This window comes from Doryrhamphus excisus, linkage group LG9, assembly GCF_037039965.1.
Source record: "Doryrhamphus excisus strain RoL-2023G ecotype Guam linkage group LG9, RoL_Dexc_Guam_v1.1, whole genome shotgun sequence".
NCBI lineage: Eukaryota > Metazoa > Chordata > Actinopteri > Syngnathiformes > Syngnathidae > Doryrhamphus > Doryrhamphus excisus.
In genome coordinates, this window is record NC_136365.1 from 12,725,951 (window position 1) to 12,746,462 (window position 20,512).

Here is a 20,512-nt window from a genome sequence, read left to right on the forward strand (position 1 = left end):
ATGGTTGTTTTTGTTACACAACTGTATTGAAAATCCAATGGTTACATATACTGGATAAACTGATTAGTTATATACACAGAAAGTCAGAAAAGTGAGTACACCCCTCACATCTCAGCACATCTTCTCATTGACCAGTACTTTGAAAATAAAGTTGTACAGCTTGTTTGCTATACAAGTATTACTGTATTACTATAAATTGAAACTCAACACAGCTAATACTGTCTGGCAAAATAATACACACTGTAAAGTGGTTACTCTGGTATTGTTCCTTCAGATAAAATCACAATTTCAAGACGCAAGCAGATCACCCCCCACCCCCCACCCCAACCGCCACATTTGCATAGCATGGAGCACGTATTCATATAGACACAACCCATGTACTTAATAATATAATAAAGACTAAGCCTTGCTTCAGTCCCACAAATAAGAGCGTACCTCGCTCTTTCTTTTATTGATAGAAATAGAATATTTCTTGAATTGCCCAGACATGAGTGAGCAGCATACAAACGTGATTGTTCAATGATGGGTTGAATAAGCCGAGAGGAATGCAGACAGTAGTGCATGAAATGACAAACATTCAGTACGGAGCGGCTTCCTTTAAGGTTGTGTAGCCTCATTGCAGAGACCAAGATGACGAAGGATAACAAGTGTGTCTGTGCTACCAGCTGAGCAAACTTTTGCAATATGTCCTTCTGCCCTCCCCAAACCATCCAAAATCCACAAGGAATGCTGATGAGCTGGTCACCATGACAACAAGGCAGCCTCTTACTCAAGGCGTTTCCAGGTGATGTGGCGTTTAAGCGTGCGTTAGTTCAGGTTCCAATGAAGTCATACTGACTATTCCTATGACTTAACAGTTGTCATCCAACACTATTGGCTGCTTACTGTGATGCACGGCTGAACCAGGACTTATGGAGAGACCACAGGTGTGCATTGCCTAGGGCAGGGGTCGGGAACCTTTTTGGCCACGAGAGCCATGAAGGCCAGATATTTTAAAATGTGTATCTGTGAGAGCCATATACATTTTTTTAAACATTGAATGCAATAAAATGTGTGCATTTTTATGTAAGACCAACAGTTTTAGATATAATGGGCTCTAATTACGTAGACCAGGCACACTACCCCACGCCAATGGGGTGTGGCCAGCACACTTTCGTGAGCAGCGCAGTGTCTAATAATAAATCAAATACTTGTTGCCATTAATACAACTTCTGCTGCTGCATAGTTTTGCACCGTACTCCGTAGACGTATTTCATTCTTTTGGCCATCTTCGTCAGAAGGCTTGGTTCTGCAGCTTTAGCTATTTGACTAAAGGAGGAAAGTTTACATTTACATGTTTTTTTGACATCTCAATGACCCAGGTAGACTACAGCATTACCCAGTAATAATCAAGTTTTGGTGTTTGACCTGGAAAATATCATCAGGAAAGATAGATATGGTTGGCCGTATTGCAGCAGAATATAGATGGACAAATTAAAATGCATAAGAAAGTTATTGATTTTGAATATTATTTTTAACAGTCATTTCTGTGATGGTTTACTTTAAAATGTTAGCAAAAATTAACACCCCAGCAAAGAAAATGGATGGATAATTATTATTTTTAAAATGATGACTTTGTTATTTTGTTTTGTTTCTTTAATATTTCAACTTAACACTACTAAAAATGATGTTATTTTTCCTCATAATACAATATTATTCTCGTAAAATTACAACTTTTTCATTGTGAGATTGTAACTTTTTGTCTTAAGAGTTTGAATGAATTATATTATTATAAAACTATTGCTGCTTTCTGCTGTTTGTTTTCTTTTCCTGATATATTTTTAGAATGTGCTGCATGCTAATAAAAATACAACCACGACCGCAAACGGCCCGAGCAGCACGTTGGACACCCCTGATGTAAACGCCAAGTGTCACTTTCAATGAATGTGAATGAATCACTTTCTTTGTAATAGAGAGCGTTATGGACTTAGCTGTCTATTAGAGTCTCTTAAGGCAGATGGAAAGCCAAATTGAGCGGTGCGTGACCAGGAGTCATTTGTGATCTTGTGTGAAGGAATTAGTGTGAATGAAGACAGTGAACGTGAAGGAGGCGATGAAGAACCACTAACACACTCGGTCTGTTAACACATCCCCCTTTCCAACCTCAAAGGCGATCTGTTCGTCTCCTTGGTGACACCAACACTAATCCCTCATTCTGGGATACAGGCTGTGCCCCCCCCCCCATATTGCAGCATTTCAAATGAAGCAGATTATTATAATCTAGAAACATTGGAGCAGACAGATTACGATCCCGACCTACACAAACTACAAAATGCATGCAATCAGAACAGAAGAGCGGCTGTGTGAAAGGTACTAGCAGGAAGTCAACAAAGGCCAGTAAGGGCCGGCATATTTCACACGTCACACCAGATGCTGGTTTCAACGTGGTCAGATGATATGATGTGTGACCTCACACAGATTTACAAAAAGTGGGCATCATGCATCTATTTCGGGCATGAGCAAAGCCGTGCTAAAGGTCTTAAGAGTGGAGTGCTAAAGTGTGTGTGTGTAGGATAAAGAAGAGATGATAACTCATAACAGTACACCAGCCAATGCGTTGCTCCGCTCATCTCTTCTTATCCAGCGCGTTTCCTTTTCAGGGATTCCAACTGATGAATCAAGCAGACACACACATTGTCAACCCGCTGCACATGCACTTAACGCATGTCCTATACACGAGAAGCCTCACCTCAGTCTCCACCATCTTCAACCTGCTCAGAGCATCCTTGGCAGCCTCCTGGAAGCAAAGGACGGAGGCTTTAAACGGAGATGCATAGTGACAATTGTTTCTTGGGGGGGGGCTTTGTCTGAACTGACCGTTGACTTAAACCTTTTACTCATACAAAGTACAATTGAAGCATTTATCAAAAAAGTCAAGCATATTTTCAGCAAATATTGCAATGGAGATATCAGCATACAGTGCCCTGCCCCCATGAAATATTCCCAAATGTAAGCTTTGCTTGGAATGTTGTCTAACAAGATACTATTAACTCATTCGATCACAGCCATTTGTCAAAAGCCATCCGTCTCGGTACCGGCCATCTGGGATGATTTTACACTGATGAGACAATAGCCATCGCAGGAGGTTTGCTATGAATGTGTGAATTTTATGTCAAAGATGTCATATTATATGACTATATTGGGTAATACGAGTGTAAAGGTGACTATAGTGGGGTTAAAAACACATTTAAACAGGTTTTCATATCAAGAGGGCTCTAATAATACTAAAACCGTATTTAGAAGGTTTTCTATGCTCCAACTACGAAAACATTCCATTTATAATCATAAATTGTATTTGTATAGCGCTTTTCAGAGTACTCAAAGACGCTGTACAGTGAAGCAAAATAGAGTTGAGTACAAACCAGAGTAAAAGATGCATTAAAATACAACATCCATACATTCATCCAGAGGTAAAAACAAGGCTACAAGCGGGGCAAATATAAAGAATGACTCCTATTTTATCACAGTCTGGAAGCAATGAACGTGATAAACAAAGGATTACTGCATGTGTTTTCCTCTTCATAACACTTTTTTGGACTGATTGGAGTTGTACTCCAACTTTAAAATCCTAACAAGGGTCACCAGGCAGCTGGAAGAGGATCTGCAAACATTATACTGCAGTCTACCATAGTAGATAGTGTCATGTAATGTTATGACATATTTCATCACATTGGTGTTTTATTTGATCCTTTATGTGTGACGACGATGATATCCCATTATGGCAAAGTGTACAATGGAAAGGAAACAGTCAGTGCTGCGTTTTTGGCCTGCATGCATCCACCCATTTGTGTCCATTGTGAGACCTCACCCTAAATGCGGGACGTCCGCTACGGTAAGTAAGTAAGCCAAAGCGTGCATTCACCCTGTTGCCTTGACTTGAGAACTTCTTCACAGAGTCAGTGAGTCCTTGGGTGAAGCGCCGCAGCACATTTTCATACTCTGCATGCGGAGAAGATAGGGCTGTGTCACATGAGATGCGTGGTGTTATCTTGACAGGATGACGATGTGTCTGGCCTACCTGTTAGCAGAGCTGGAGACGCTCCCTCCAGTTGCGCCTTTTGCCACTGCAGCCTGTGTGTGACCTCTTTGTACTGATGCAGCACATCACGAGGGGGGTCCCGTCGGCTCTTTTGGTACTCTGCAATCTGAGAGAAATGCATGCAGTCACTGAAGAGCTCTCAAAGACATGAAATGCATTCCAAAATCGGTCCCAGACTGATTATGCGACTCTAGAAAAAAAGGAGTGTCCTATTTAATACGTACAATTTCATAGACAAAACTTGAAGAATGTAAAATGCCATTTGTTAGAATTAGAATTTACAATCAAATCGAACCATTTCAATTCTTTACAAATTGTATATTTATTTTATATACAGTATGTACGTGCTGTATTTGTGTCCCTCCTTATCCCAATTATACTTTTTTAACCCAAGAATATAAGCTCACCACCACCAGTTCACATGCGTTGTTTTGCTGGTAGTGGTTTCAAAGAATAAGTCTACATTTGTCACAATGCAAATTAAAATGTAAAAAAGTGTCGAATATTCAAGTCACATGGGCCACAGGAAGTTGCATCATTCAGATCCTCTGCAGATCATGGCAAGGAAGTGTATTATTATTTTTACTCTTAAGTATAATACTCCGTCATGAGTTACTACAAGCAAATGGCACACAAATACACCTTTCTCTCTAAGCGCTCTTTGTCGAAGTTGAGGAGGCTGAAGCTGTGCAGTTTGTACTGAGGAGGGGAGTTGTTGTGGTGACTGCTCCTGCTGCTGGCTTCATGTTTGGCTTTGGCTTGAGGAGATGGAGCCTGGTTTGTTCAAGCACAAAGGGTCTTCATGTTAGGTTTGACATAAATGGCCCAACTAAGAGTCTTTTACTTGCCAACATGTGTCTGAGTTGTCAAGAGTGCTCACCGATGAGCCCTCAAGAAGGTGCAGACGCAGGTCACTGACTCACCCGTTCTTGTTTTCTCTCTGGAGGTGAGAGTGGGGAGACGGGTTCAAGGACCAGCCACTTCTCAGTCACTGGCTGGAGATCCACCCCGGATAGAGGCTCTCTGAGCCTCACCCGCACATCCAGCTTGCCACCTGTGGCTTTACGTCCGTCCATCACCTGAGAGCCACAAACAGGTAAGTGTTGTAAATGCTTGACATATCACGCACACACTCAAAAGCTGGTTCACATTGTTACACTATTGTATGAGTGCAGTGATTCTACATTGGCGACAGCAAGCCACCCTTCTAAAAACACGATCCAAGGCCATCTACAGTGTGTCAAGCTAAAAAGGCCTTGTTTCCTATGGTCTGCTTACAACGTCCAAAGGGTGTCCAAACTTCCACCCAGGAAAGCAAGACATGTCGACATGTAGAAGTGACATATACAGGATTTCCAGAAGAAATTGCATCTCAGCTTGGTCATATAGCTTTAATAGTCTCGTATTATTAATTTTTTCTGCTACTGTTGTTTGTCTTAGGTTTTCTTGATGAATTATATTTTTAGAATAGCAACGGGTCCCCGAGCCGCACTTTGGACACCCCTGACTTACAACACCGTCCTGACATCTCTCCAGCAAAGACTGTCTCATTCCATGGAAAAGTGGTTACCAACGAGCTCTTTTGCAGACTAGGCAGATGAAAAACCACCAGAGCCATAAATAGGGAGCCTCTACACTTATTTCCATTTCACCTCAATTATCTCTCGGATGTCACAGTGGTTTTCCAGACCCTCCAGTTTCAGTTGAGCTGTGCCCAAAACCTTGTCTGTTTTAAAGAGGCCCCTGTTAACACACACAAGAGCATCTCATTGACATGGTGCGGAGAATACAGGGGTCAACATCAAAAGGGTTCTGATTGGTACCCCTTGTGGATGATTTCAAATTTGATGCCTTTGGACTGGATGACTCGTTTAAATCCTCGATGCGCTCTGTTGATGTTAAGCCTGAACTGCTCTTTAAACTCCGGACTGCTGCTGTTTTTCACCGTGTTGGTTTTGTCCCTCTGCGCTTCCTCCTACATAAACATAGAGGAGATGATTGAATAAGATTCTGAAGTGGACCGTCCATGTGACACCAACGTACCGCACTAGGGAAAGGAAAGTCAAACTTGACACTGGTGTCCAGATCATTGGGTGAGACCCCTGGAGACAGAGATGGGGGTGTCAATTCATCAATTTATAATTGGAGCATCTTACCTGCAAGGAAACCTACCCGAGGGAGCTGGCAGGTTGATGCCTCTGATGATGTACAGCAGCATTTCATTGGCAGCCACGTTGGGGTAGTTCCTACACATACACACAGGTGACATCAGCCCAGCACCACTGATATATGACTCATTTGGCTTCACAATGCGTCAGGGTGAGTCACAGTCAATCATGAACGAGTAGCACAACCATGCATGTGGGTATCCTGTAAATAAATTTAATAATGATGATGGCACACAAAAAGTAGCGTAATTTCCGGTGTATAAGCCACTACCTTTGTCTTAAACTTTGAACCCTGCAGCTTGTACAGCGCTGCGGCTAATTTATGACCATGCTCTAATCTGGTGACATCTTCTTTACTTCAGAACTACTACTAATCGTTTAAATACTGTGCTGCTCGCGAGTCAGTGAGCAAACAGTAGCTCTTTCTTTGGTTAAGAACTGAAACATTTGGTGCTGACTTTGCAACATTGAAGGTCTTCTCCTCTGTGCAGCACTTGGGGACAGGGTGGCCCTTGGCGTGGGCATTCTTCAGTATCTCGATGTTTTTGAAAGCGTCCTCCAAGAGCTTCTCACACCTGGAAAAAAACAAAGACTGGTAAGACAGGTAATATAAACATTTGCACAATACCGTGCTCATGTAAAAAGTATGTGCATTCCTACCAGCATTGTCTGTGAAAAGAAAGGTAAACATGCACACCGACTGACAATCAAAAGCCACAGATTACAGAAATTATTACTGATTTACAAGAAGGTAAGCATATGCATATTAGAAAATCGTCCCTCACAGCCAATCACAGGATACACACATGCAAACAATCCGTCGCCATAAAGCTATTTCACCACTAAATGGAAGATAACACATATATAGTTTCCTTACACGCTCCTGTCATTTTATTTTGTATTTTAATTTTCTTTCCATTTCCTTATGTTTCCTTTGCACCGGTTCAGCGTGACATTTATATTACGTTGCCACACATCTCCTTCCCTGCCATAGTTCACCTGAATGAAGTATTCCTGCCCCTTCAGTATTTTTGCTCTTTTCTATCGACAGCTTGCTGCCCCATCCCTTGCCCCCTCCCCCAAAACCATCTCACGCAGTGTGACTTACACCTTTGAAAAAACTCCAACCTTGTGTTGCAGTGACGCTGACACAAATGGCTGTATTTGGTCTGCTTTTAGTACAAAATTCAGTAATCCCTCTGCACTTTGGGCTTCAAATTTAAAAAATCCATCACTGCTTTGTGATTAAATATGATCTGGTATTAGTAAAAAAGAAGAATTTTGCCAAAAGTAAGCATTTTCAAGGATTACAATGACGAAATAAAGTAAAGTATAAATATCAGGAATTCTTAGGACACATTCAAAGACGTTGTAACTGGTCATGTTACTTTAATGTTGGGTGAACCAGATTGGCCACTAGAACAACAGGATTTTATTGCAGGTGAATGATCTCTCCCCCCCAATTCCGCAGTTTCTGTCTTGGGGCGAGAGGCGGGGTACACACTGGACTGGTGGCCAGCCAATCACAGGGCACATACAGACAAACAACCATTCCCACCCACATACCTATGGACAATTTGGAGTGGCCAATGAAGCTAACATGTTTTTGAATGGGGGAGGAAACCGTCTTATATATCTTGTATTTTCTTATGAGGTGGATTATATTGGCTAACACCAGGGTCAAAGTGACTATAGGGGGGTTAAAAACCACATTTAGAAGATCATAAACAGGATTTCTATGTTCTAACTACAAAAATAGAGACTCCTAGTAAGTGGAAATGGATTCCTCACGGTCAGGTCTGCAACCAATTAACCACGATAAACGAGGGCCTACTGTACAGATTCAGATTAGATTAGATTATGCAGGTGTCCTCTACAATGAAGAAGAAGGTTATTTTATGTCACAGCGACTCTGTGTTTTTCTTAAACACAGAAGAAAAATAATGTGTCTGCAAACGAAATGTGTAATAATATCTATCACACAACGTATTCTTACTTGAGAGCCTCTGCAACGTTGCCCAATTGTGTGAACTGCTGAGAGGAGCTTATACATTTCTGGAGATCAAGTCGGGGTGAGAAACAGTGGGTCATTTAGAGTAGGGTTCAGGATGTCAAAATGGTTGAAAAGAGGGTAACATTTCAACCTCGTGCTGCTTCCGCAAAAGATCCATGAGGCCGTGGTACTGCTCACTGGTGCGAGGAGAAAGTGGAGAGGTACGTGCACGAGCCAACAAGTAGTCCTCCTCACTGACTGGACTGCTGGGAATCTGAGACAAGTACAAAACTTGTTATTTTAAAAACATATTATTATTTAGCCTTATCACATGAATTTTCTATTCTCTACTAGAAGCTGTGACAGTGAAGAAAGGCAAACTAACAAGGGAACAGGAATAATATTCTTTTTACAATTCGACTGTGGCTCTGAGGCAGAAAGAAATCTGTGAGTTATAGGAAACAAAACAGAACAAAGGAAAAAAAGTCATGTGGGGAAATGTGCTTGAGCCACACACACAAACATAAGTCGATGTCGCTCTGTCTCCATCTAACTCACATACACACGATGACTTTGGTTGCTGTTGCTTGCATCGCATTCAGCAGAATGACTGACAAACTCACTCGCAAGTGACACACTAGTGACAGCATGAGGAAAAATAACAAAAATACAAATAAATACAGTGATGCCTTGGTTAACATCATTAATTCCAGATGCAGGTCTGACTCAAACCAAAACGGACTCTAACCAAAGAAAATTATCCCATTGATGTAAATCCAATTGATCTGTTCCGGACAGCCAAAAATGTTCACACAAGACACGTTTTATGAAATTGTTAACGCAAAACACGTTTTATGACAGCAGCAAGGCAAATGCGTTAAAGATATGTTTATGTTCAGCTGAATGAATGAATGAAAGAATTTGCTGCCAAGATGGATAATTATATAGCCAAGCTCACCAGAAGATGACCAGATTTGTACAACAGACCTTTTCCTGGAAAAGGATAGGGTGCACGAGCTTCATATACAGAATATAAGTGCACAAATGTTTTGTTTTTTGAAAGAACTTACGGAATGGATTAATAACCAAAACCAAGGTTCTACTACACTAAAATGAGTACCAAATATATTTCCAACCTTGGTAATATCAACAGGAAGGCCAGACTTGGCGGCGTCAATCATGGGGTCGAATCCTTTTGCATGTCTGAGGTGCTGTGTCGCTGCCGCCATGTCCTAAAATATATGATCGAGATTACATTCGTATTGAAGTTGATAGAAAAACAAACATGTCATGGTATTAAACTACGAAAGAAAACCTCCAATGACCTTCATCTGCTTGGAGCGCAGTGCTGCGCGCAAAAAAGCCTGTCGCCGTAGCAACAGGAAGTCCACTTGCTGTTGGGCTAAAGGATGATTAGGAGAAGAGTAAGTGAAAGTCTTGTGTTGCACGCCTGGAGATACTCTCAGCAAACCTTTGGATCCTAGTTTGAGTGTTGTGGAGCCGCTTGGAGTTGGAGATTTGGCTTTCTGGGCAGGCGGGTGTGCTGAGGGCTAGAGAGAATATTTCATTAGGATCACTACATGGCATCAATAACTTTACATGAAGTAATAATACCTACACAGTAATATAGAATTAATAATAATCACAATAACATAAAACCCTGCGATGAGTATGAATTGTTGTTTGGTTTTTTTTACTTTGGAAGATTGTCTTGGACTCTCCTCTTCTTCTGCATCTGGATCCTGATTGGCAATTTTCATCGCCGTTTCCAGGACACCCATGAGGTTCTGCCGCTCTCCCTCTGAGCCCTGTAATGGTGGACACCCTAGAAGAGCGACAGATGTGCAGTAATATAGACATTTGTGTGCAATAGCAATCGCAAACCAATGGTAAATGTATGCCATCAGAAACATACCTGGTGGTACGGGTAGGTCGGATAAACTGACAGGTCGCCCAGCCTTGTGAGCTTTAATGGAATCTTGGTATTGCTGGTGAAAGAAGGGCTGATGAGTGTCGCTACCCTTACATATGTACACTACACAGTTGATCCCCGCTATTTGCAGGGGCGATGTTACCAAACCACCCGCGAAAGATGAAAAAACTCTATTTTTGACCTACGGGTTGCTCCTACACGTTCAAACAACTCCTGCTAGCTTGATGTTGACATTCTCCTCCGATTTCAGATGACTGTTGTAATTACTACCTTCGATTCAGCTCATGAACCCTGTCCTTCTCTCTTCAATTGCCACTGTTCACTCGCTACACAATCCAGGTTTAAGCCCTAAATATGACACTCACACACCTACTTACTTATTCCACACATTTCAAGTATAAAATATATAGCTTGTCGCCACTAATGACTGATAACGTAGGTTGATTGCTACGCAGGTAAAGTGTACCTGTGTGAGCCGCTTTAGCTTGACGCAGGAGTTGCCTTTGCAATGTAGCGAGAAACACCATCTGTGAGCGCGCACCATTTTGCACTGTTATGTTTATATTTACTTTTCAGACCAAACGCCTGAGTGAGCGTTGACGACATATACTAGGTCTCCAAATGCCTCGCCTTTTCGGCAAACTGTCCATCACAATGTACAATGTGGAAAATGGGACATTCACACGACACATACAGTGTAAAATGTATTGAAAAACCATGGTCCATAACGGCGAATTGTCCTGTGCAGGTGCAAGTTTGTACTAGTTGTTTAGCAAATACCTTTACAATACGCTGATGCATGCGGGCTTTACGATCTTCTCCTTTGCTCTTAGCTGTCTCGGCTGCTGACTTGTATATGTCCAGCCTCTGCTGCAAAGCTTCTGCCACACTACTGGGAGCACCAATGTCTGTGCAAGGAGCACACACACATCGAAAACCTCAGCACCGCCACAAAATGCTTGCCAGTCAGAAAAAAATAGAGGTTAGTACCGGCTGGTGGCAAATGGGTGGGTGCAGCAGGAGCAGCGGGAGGTGCTGCTGTAGAGGAATGAGGTACATTGGTCTCTGCTACTACATCTCCTGGAAATTAACCAGCAACATAAGTCAAGATATGAATGAAACCAAAACTACAATATGGTATGAATACCTGTGCTATGGTGGCTAGATAAATGGCAAAAACACAACCTCAGGTAATGCTCACCAGGGGGTGGAGGGAGCAAGCTGAGGTCTACTGGTTCCCCTTTGTCTATGGCCTCCACCAATGAGTCCAGGTTCTGTATGAACATCATCTTCATTAGCTTGTGATAAACCCTCCTCGGATCACTACGTTGAGTTACCTTGGCAATGACATACTGCCGTTTGGCCAGGTCGATGTCACCATTCTGCTTGGCTTGTATGGCAGCCACCTTGTACTCCCTCTGTCGGGATAACACGACCTGTTTGAGCGCTAAAGGAAGGAAAACAAACATCAACATTAGTCCTGTGTGTGCACCTTGGGTTGAATGGCTCATATTTTATTTTGAAGGCTTGAGTATATTCTGTGACAGATCACCAGAGTGTTGTGTGCTGGGTTGCTGGGGTGTGAGTGGAGAGATAGCAGGAGTTCCTGGAGTGATAGCCGCCGTCAGGTTCTGAGGTGGAGATAGATGGCGTTGCTTGGTATTAGGACCTGTTGGCGCCACCTCCCGTGTAGGTTTTTGATTGGATGGAGGGGAGGGCGTTAGGACAGGCTCTGGGACTTGCCGCTCCTTGGTAGATTCAGGCTCTGCAGCACAGAGTTTTCCGCCTGCAGCAACAGGAGGTGGCATCTCGTCCTCATTGACCGGCTTACCTTTCCTTACCGATGTAAGCATGGACTGCAGTGTCTGAAGTTGGAAACGACAGGACACGTGAGCGTACTTTATGTCATCTCAGCAGAAGAGGATTTTAGAGATGGTGCGTGCAAAACCTTTAATCCACGCTCATATCTTCGGACTTTGCTTGTTTCCCCAGTTGCAGTGGCATTGGATATTGCGGCCTTATACATTTCCATTCGCTCTAACAGACGAGACTCCGGACCAGTTGCGCCGCTGGAGTTGACAGGAGGACTAGAATGGGATGCGACTCTCGCTTTGAGAGCTGTAGGTGTACCAGCCTGTGAGGTGTGAGCTGGGTGGCTTTCTTCTTCATCCTCCAAAACTTCATTCAATTCTGCCTGTGAACAAACATGGGCATTGCAGTGTGGAGACCAAGTAAACAGCATTTTATTCCTTTACTATTGTGCTTGTCCTCATTGGGTCATGAGTGAGCTGGAGCCTATCCCAGCGGACTTTGGGTGAGAGTTGAGGTACACTGTCGACTGGTCACCAGTAATACCAGTAAAATGCAAACAAGCATTCACACTCACATTCATGCTTATGGATAATTCAAACTACCCCCCCCCCCCAATTGTTAGCCAAATAATGTCAATTATGTATTTTGTATGTAATTGTTCTGCACACGTTATTGTAATACAGTACGATAGATATTAAGTACGTGTTTTACCAGCAGATCTTCATCATCCAGGTCCTCATCTTCTACATCCTCCTCATCCACGTCTTTCATACAAAGAGCTGCCATTCGCTCAATTTCATCCATAGGAACAGGAGCTAGACACATTTGAGGTGCACTTACAGTAAGACACGGGGAAGGTTTCATTTCAACAATCACGTGATCTATGTTCTCACCTTTATTTTCACGTTTTTTTCTTTGAATTCCTCCTCCTCCTCCCACCAGATTCAGAAGCTCTGTCTCGAGTTCTTCATTGTTGCCGTCATCATCCATCCCCTCTTCCGGGGTGAGATCAAGGAGCAGCCCCATCTGAGGCGCGGTTCCACAGGTGGAAACAAAGACAGATGCCGAGGAATGGACACGTCTTTCATACCTGTTAGCACACCTGAGGTGACTTACCTGTTTGGCGCGGGAAGCCCCTTGACCCCGGGGAGGTGGGTTCCGGCTGCGACTCATGGACTGCTACCTTGAATGAATTTTACCAAAGACACCCAGACACAATACGCTTGTGTTCACTTTCTTTACTTCACCTAACAGTACTCCGACAGCAGCCATTTTGTATCGTAAAATGCTTAGTTGTGTGTATTTGCTATTTTAATTGATTTGATGCTATCGCCAGTCGTTACACTTTTATGTTTGAAAGTTGTCAAATTACCTTGTCGGTTTGACGCACTCTGGTATCCACAAAAACAGCTCTTCTGGGCACTTATTCGTGTCGAATGTTGGTCTTAGATAAATGTGGGAAATAGACACCGTAACGACGTTTTAATGTTAACACGGACTTGTAGCTGTCAAAACAAGAACGCCAAGCATTGGAATGACTTCCTACATTGCGTCTTCAGGGTAACACACAACCTGCTTTACGGCCGGACGCAATACGCCCTGACTGACGTAAAATAATTAATTCGTCTTCAAGCATACTGTATGTCCAGGCTCAAAAGTAAGTGAAGTTTATTCAGGTGAATTGACATTAAAATCAATATGCCGATCTACACAAATATATATGATTAAAGTTTTGTAAATGTGGTACCATCCAGAGTTGTATTATGAAGGTAATTTACCATATTAGCTCAAGAAAGTCAGAAAGTATTGTTAGTTGGCGTCAAGCTAGCCAGAATGAATACTTTACCTTTGTAAACATTCTACGTGTTATTAATGCGACTTATTTGGAAAGGTAACATGGAAGAGAAGAGGAGTGCAAATACCCACAGCAAAGGTATATGTTACTATAATATGTCATATCACTTTTTAATCCATAAATATGGTACTTTATATTTCAAGGCAGCTGTGATGATGACGTTGACAATACTTTTCAACAACAGGTAATCAGGTTTTTTAAATTAAAAAAACTTCATCAGCCCTTCAAAGTTTCAAGAACAAAGTATTGTTCTTATTTCCAGGGTGACAAGAGAGCAATTCCTGCTTCCCAGTCCCCTCTGCTGGAGCCTACCTTCATTTGGGAACACGGTCAAGCAACAGAAGGATCCTCTCTCACCAAAGAAGCTGCCGTCATCGACACAGCGGATGAAAAGCATCAACACCAAACCGTCAGCAATCCCATCGGTGACTCGCAGCTGGTGAGGAAAGACAGTGAGCACGGAAAGAACCAGGAGGGAAACATGAGAGAGGGACGTGGCCCGCTGCCGTCCCAAACGGCCGCTGATCAGCACCATGTATTCCCACCGACATCTGTGGACGCAAATGGATCCGGTGCAGCTGCTTTGGAAGGTCGTCAGACAACAGAGAGCATGTGCCATTTAGAGAGAAAGCAAAAAAGAAGACCAGCTATTGTAACTGAAGCGGCCACCGCAGGAGAGCCAAGCAAAAAGAAGAGAAGGATGGGTATGTGTGGTGCGATGGTGAAGGAAGCAAGTCATTTTTCACACATCAAAAATGGACAAGAGGAAGAGGAAAGGCCAACATCTATCAGTACAGCCCCTGTGGTTATCACACAACCGACGGGGGAAGATGTCCTCACATCAAGTCAGCATAGCACATCTGACAGGTCAGTCCAATGGTTACATCAGGGGTGACCAATGTGCGGCATGGGGGTCACTTGTGCCACATTCTAAAAATATGATTTAACAAAATAAAAAAGCAAAAATGTAAAATTTGGTGGTAATTTTACAAGTCAAAATGTTAAGAGAAAAACTAGAACAAGGTCACGATTTTACAAGAATTCATAGTAAATAATGTCATTTTAGTAGCATAGACTTGAAATACCAAAAGAAAGATGCTATATTTTTGAAGTAGTAATATGAAAAACAAAGAAAACAACGAATAAACAAATAAAATTTATGGAATATTCTGTTGTGGCAAAAGTTGATGTGATTATTGTAAAGTCCAAATATGTGAATAAAGTCAAAATTACAAATAGAAAAAAGGAAGCATGAAATAGGAAAATAAAGAAAAAGAAGCAGTCATTTTATGACAATAAGGTCAAAATATTAACAGAAAACAGTTTTAAACTAAAGAGAAACAAGTCACAGTGTCACGAGGATATCTTTGTAATTTGAGGAAAAATTCTGTAATTTTAGTACCACAGAGTTGACAAGTTAAAGAAAAAATATGTTGTTGAAAGAAAGATGTAATATGAGAAACAAAAACAAAAAAAGTTAGGTCAAAATATTATTGGAACAGTGTCGTAATTATGAGAGGAAATTTTACAAGACAAATAAAAAAACGACAGCAAAAATGCACAAAAACAGTTGTAATTTAGTGAGAATAAAGTCAAAATATTGAGAGGAAAAGAGTTGCATTCTAATGATACATTTCTTTTCAGTTTTACGAGCATAAATGAGTAATTTGAGGGAAAATAGTCATTTTAATAGCATAGAGTTGAAATATTTTCTACCGCTTATCCTCACAAGGGGGTGCTGGAGCCTATATATAGACAGGGGGCGCCTGTCTTCCGGCCAGAGGCAGGGTCCACCCTGGACTGGTGGCCAGCCAATCCCAGGGCACATATAGACAAACAACAATTCCCACCCACATTCACTTATGGACAATTTGGAGTGGCCAATTAACCTAGCATGTTTTTGGAAACCGGAGTATCCGGAGAAAACCAAACGCATGCACACGGAGAACATGCAAACACCACCATCGCACAGAGATGGCCGAGGCTAGACTCGAACCCGGGTCTCCTAGCTGTGAGGCCTGCGTGCTAACCATATGAGAAACGAACAAAATAAAGTTGTACATTTTGGGAACATTAGGTTTGGGGAAAAACTTACAATATTATGGGAATAAAGGCAAAATATAGGAATAAAGTCATATCATGATGAAAGGAAAATTTACGAGGATTGTTTCAGAAGAAAGTTTAATATATTTGCCAAATTTAAAAAACAAAAAGAACAAAAAATGGGAGGAAAAAAAGGCAAAGAGTGATACTAATAATGTTGATACTAATAATAGCCTCTATCACAAAGCTGAGATGCAGTTTTTTCTTGAAGTCCAAATGTCATCCACTTTTTGTGATAGCAGTGAGACGGCATGCAAGCCAAGTTGCGTGGATGACAAAGATCGGGACCAGCAACAGGACCCACCTCCTGTTCCAGATCAAACTGACCCCCTAAAGGAGGAGAATCAGCATTTAGACCATCCAAAGCCACGGGAGGTGGACTGTAGACCGCCAAGCGTTACATGTGGGGTCGCGGATGTGCAGTGTGTTGCCGTAGCAACCAGTGAGAAGAGCGATGAGACTGCTGGTGACCCTCCTGCCGATGCTTGCCAAAGCTGTGCTCTGGCGCCCTCTGGTGCTTCAGAGATGAATGACACGGTGAGTTGCAATGCATTGGAACGAAGGGGGAGGATTGAGATGTTTTTCCTTGGTTGCTTTTGTGTAAATGTGTGTGTTGTGTAAATATTCTGGTTCTTGTCCCCAGCGCTAAGCCTTCTGGGTAATAGTGGTTGATTGGTTCATAATTTTCCAAAAATTACAGCTTGACTTTGTTTTGTTTCTCATATTACGGCTTTTTAAGAAATATAACATTTTTTTCTTGAATATTTCAACTCTATGCTACTGAAATGATTTTTCCTGACATTTCCTACTTGGTACCATGAGAGTATGATTTTTTTCCACTTAATATTTGGACTTTATTCTTGTAAATTTACAGCTGTTTTTTTTTCCATTTCTGCTATTTAATTTCCCCAACTAAACTTGTTGTAAATGTTCTTTTGGCAAATATGGCTTTATTCCCATATTTTTTTTGTCTTTATTCGTATAACATTATAACCTCTAATTCCGACTTTATTCATTGTTTGGTTCCTCCAAATATTACGGTTTTAAAGAAATAACTGCTACTCAAATGAGATGATATTTTCCCATAATACGACATTCTTCACGTACATTTCCATCTTCTTCTGGTAAGATTACTTTTTCCCTTCATGTTTTGATTTCTTGTGAAAGCTCTGCTGATTTGCCCATTTTTTACGTTTTCCTGTAAAATGATATTGTTAGAATGTGCCGCGGGCCAATTAAAAAATAACCCTGGTGCTGCACTTTGGAAACACCTTCTCCTCTAGGATTTTCACTGTCCCCCCAGTGCCTGGCGGCAGACCTTGACTATATGCAGGAAATGATGCTTTCTTTCTGCACACAGTGTGGAACTGGTCTAGAAGATACTCCTCTTGCTGTGCAGGCAGAGGACACGCAAACCAACAACACGGCTGACTTGCTGGCGTCTGGAGGCTTGGATATTGTGTCCGACACGCAGCTCAACGCCATTGCATTGATGTAAGCGTGAACACAGACAGATGTACGCATTATCCATGTCTGGTCTCGTCATTGGTCTTTACGGTAAACTGGGCTTCTCTGAAGTCAAATAGTTTAGCCTGTATTCGTGCATGAGCTGTCCAGGATGATGTCATGGATCGACTGAGATGCCGCTGTGTCTGCAGTGAGGAGCAGGCAACCAGGGAGGATGAAGATGATGAAGACGCCACACAACTCATATGTGGCCTCATACGGGAACTCTCCTTTCTCAAGTTTGTCGCTCCCAGCCCCCATCTTCCTCTCTTATTGCTTAAAAAAAGGTGACTCCTTGCTACGTGTTTTCTTACAGTCGAACCATCATGGCCGCTCATCGAGAGATTGACAACATGCGGCGTGCCAGGAAGAACTCAAGGAGTGTACCACGCTGATATTTCCAGCTTTATAGTCAGCTTTACCACACTTTAGATCAGTACTTTGCCCTCCCTGACTGTACTCACCTTTCACGTTCACGAGTACAGCAAGTACTATTCATTCTTTATTCATTCTTATTGCTGAATAAAAGCTACATTTGCTTATTATGAAAGCTTTTGTAAAAGGATGTCATTATTTTCGTGTTTAGGGGTGTCCGAACTGGGAGACGCATACAGACAAATCTAAAGATTTTTTTTATTTTTATTTTGGAAAAAGGCTAAAAAATAAAAGGAAAAAAACAGGATGAGTTACAAAGTATAAATCCAAATACTATAGTAATAAATGCATACACTTTATGAGAATAAAGTGAGAACTGACATGAAAAAAGTTTAAATAGGGAGGAAATATTCATATATTATTATTATTTTATATATTAATTGTATTGGCGGGGGGTGGCACGGCGGTCTAGTGGTTAGCGCGCAGACCTCACAGCTAGGAGATCAGGGGTCAATTCCCACCCTCGGCCATCTCTGTGTGGAGTTTGCATGTTCTCCCCGTGCATGCGTGGATTTTCTCCGGGTACTCCGGTTTCCTCCCACATTCCAAAAACATGCTAGGTTAATTGGCGACTCCAAATTGTCCATAGGTATGAATGTGAGTGTGAATGGTTGTTTGTCTATATGTGCTGGCGACCAGTCCGGGGTGTACCCCGCCTCTCGCCCAAAGACAGCTGGGATGGGCTCCAGCACCGGTAGAAAATGAATGAATGAATGAATGTATTGGCGGGCTGCACGGTATAGAGTGGTTATTGCGCCACTCCAAATTGTCTATTGGTATGAATGTGCGTGGGAATGGTTGTTTGTCTATATGTGCCCTGTGATTGGCTGGCCACCAGTCCAGGGTGTATTGAATTAATTTTATTGGCAACAGAGTTGAAATATTAAAGAAAAGTTTTTTAAAGCTGAGAAACACACAAAAGAATTGAGTCTTTTGAAAATTACACTGGCAAAAGTGTCATATTGTGGGAATAAAGTCAAAATATACGGGCTACAATACTTTGCCTAAGACCCCTAATTACTACTAGTAGTCAAAAGATTGTAGACACTTTGACATTTAACAGCATAGGTAAGTGTCTCCACACTTTTGAGTGGTAGAGAAGCATAAATAAACGTGTGGCACACATGGGTGGGTGCTTGTACATGTCACGCGGTGTCGTGGGTTGGGCCCCAGACGCAGAGGAAGGCCAACAGGAGATGCAGTTAGAGTCTTTTAATAAGCAAAGTCCAATAAATAAACGGCCCAGGGGGCAAACACAAGGTGGTGGCGAGGAAGGGCACAAAAAAAACAAAACTCTCGCCACAGGGCTCAGCAAACATAAATCACTTAACAGAATAACAGGAGGCTGGCTGGATGGCTAGGGAGTGCTGGGTAGACCGAAGTTCCCTTTGGGTAGCAGGATACGAAGCGAGGAACCAGCGACTGTCGCTGCAAGCGGCGGCCTTAAATAGGCAGTAGATTGGATGGGCTTCAGGTGTGCCCAGTCCTCCCGCCTCCAGCCCGCTCCAGGACATCTGGAAAACAAGGAGAGGCAGACCAGAAGGCAGGAACGGAACTGTGACAGTACAGACCTCATCAAAGTCTTAAAAACAGTTGGAAACTGGCTAGAATATGCATTTTATACATTTGGACCTTAGTGAGGTTTTAAGGAGAGCTACAATATGCAAAGGCAAGGGCAAACATCTTCAACTTGTTGTTTAAAAAAAAAATTATAAAGTGTTTTTCCACTGATCAAAAGTTTAAGACCACAGGCTATAAAAGCCCAAATCGGCTCCAAATACTCATTTTCTGTCGGGCATTGACACGGTCAGGCCCTCCTGGTGGCTAAAGCTGAGAAGCTCTGTCGTCTTGAATGTGGTGGGATGGTGGGGCTGCATCAGCAAGGCCTCTGGCAGCACGCCAGTAAGACAGCACTAAGACATTCATTCTACAGGACACGGTCCTGGACCCAAATGAAGGCTCTTAGCGGTGCCGACCGCAGTACAATAACCATCAGACGCCATCTGTGGGAAAAGGCTTTCAAAAAACAAACACCAAATCCAAAGACCTCCTCTCCTCTCCTTCAACGCCACAAAACTGCCCGTTTACACTTTGCCAGGAAGGATCAAACATGGGACATTCTAAGGGGGAAAATGTAACCTGAACACTGGAGCTTCGGGTGGTGCGGGGTCGTCAGAGGTTGCCCTCATGACCGAGGGTCCTGGTCTGTGTGGTACCAGCTGGGTTCTTCACCAGGACAACGCTGCAGTTGTTGAGTTCCTCAACAATATCTGTCTGAAAACAGTGAGGAATAAAGATAGGGAAAAAAACATGTACCCATAAGTTATGTTAAGGTTAGGTTTCAAGACACAGATTAATAAATATTTGTATTAAAAACTAAGTTGATTTTGAGTGTTTTGTTTAACAAAAAAAACAAATATTGTCAAGCAGCTTTGTAGGTTAGACAAAGTGCACGCAATCAGAAACCATTGTGAGGATTTTAGATTTTGTATTGTTGCCATAATTAAAATAATTTCACAGAATATTGAAGGATGTTGACGCTCAAAAATTGGGTCTCAACAGCTGAGACAAGGTAAGATCACAGTACAACTGTTGAATGACACCAACATGGTTTAGTTATTCATTCATC

The 20,512-nt window shown here is 42.2% G+C and overlaps 2 protein-coding genes across 6 annotated transcripts; one reads left to right on the forward strand and one right to left on the reverse strand.

Annotated features, from left to right (window-relative positions):
* Window positions 1–410: 410 nt before the first annotated feature.
* Window positions 411–13,555, reverse strand: cc2d1a (coiled-coil and C2 domain containing 1A). 2 transcript variants are annotated; one of them, XM_058075790.2, is made up of 28 exons: window positions 13,357–13,555; window positions 13,101–13,167; window positions 12,878–13,010; window positions 12,696–12,799; window positions 12,121–12,366; window positions 11,725–12,037; window positions 11,510–11,619; window positions 11,374–11,446; window positions 11,163–11,252; window positions 10,953–11,080; window positions 10,155–10,227; window positions 9,937–10,064; window positions 9,711–9,789; window positions 9,565–9,641; window positions 9,376–9,471; window positions 8,391–8,513; window positions 8,243–8,301; window positions 6,705–6,821; window positions 6,251–6,324; window positions 6,122–6,180; window positions 5,902–6,053; window positions 5,731–5,821; window positions 5,002–5,157; window positions 4,721–4,852; window positions 4,058–4,184; window positions 3,902–3,978; window positions 2,729–2,776; window positions 411–2,648 (listed from the first exon to the last, which is right to left on the reverse strand). In XM_058075790.2, exons 2-28 carry the CDS (start codon window positions 13,155–13,157, stop codon window positions 2,616–2,618), a joined length of 2,955 nt encoding a protein of 984 aa, XP_057931773.2. In that variant the 5' UTR covers window positions 13,158–13,167; window positions 13,357–13,555; the 3' UTR covers window positions 411–2,615. The 2 variants fall into 2 exon arrangements, with proteins under 2 accessions (XP_057931773.2, XP_057931782.2); XM_058075799.2 differs by lacking the exons at window positions 12,696–12,799; window positions 13,101–13,167; window positions 13,357–13,555.
* Window positions 12,912–18,074, forward strand: LOC131131264 (uncharacterized). Of its 4 annotated transcripts, none has more exons than XM_058075841.2 (8): window positions 12,912–13,135; window positions 13,876–13,917; window positions 13,983–14,023; window positions 14,102–14,706; window positions 16,182–16,479; window positions 17,303–17,436; window positions 17,601–17,687; window positions 17,765–18,074. In XM_058075841.2, exons 2-8 carry the CDS (start codon window positions 13,881–13,883, stop codon window positions 17,841–17,843), a joined length of 1,281 nt encoding a protein of 426 aa, XP_057931824.2. In that variant the 5' UTR covers window positions 12,912–13,135; window positions 13,876–13,880; the 3' UTR covers window positions 17,844–18,074. The 4 variants fall into 4 exon arrangements, with proteins under 4 accessions (XP_057931824.2, XP_078649538.1, XP_078649537.1 ...); XM_078793412.1 differs by having other exon boundaries at window positions 17,342–17,436; XM_078793411.1 differs by having other exon boundaries at window positions 16,185–16,479.
* Window positions 18,075–20,512: the final 2,438 nt, after the last annotated feature.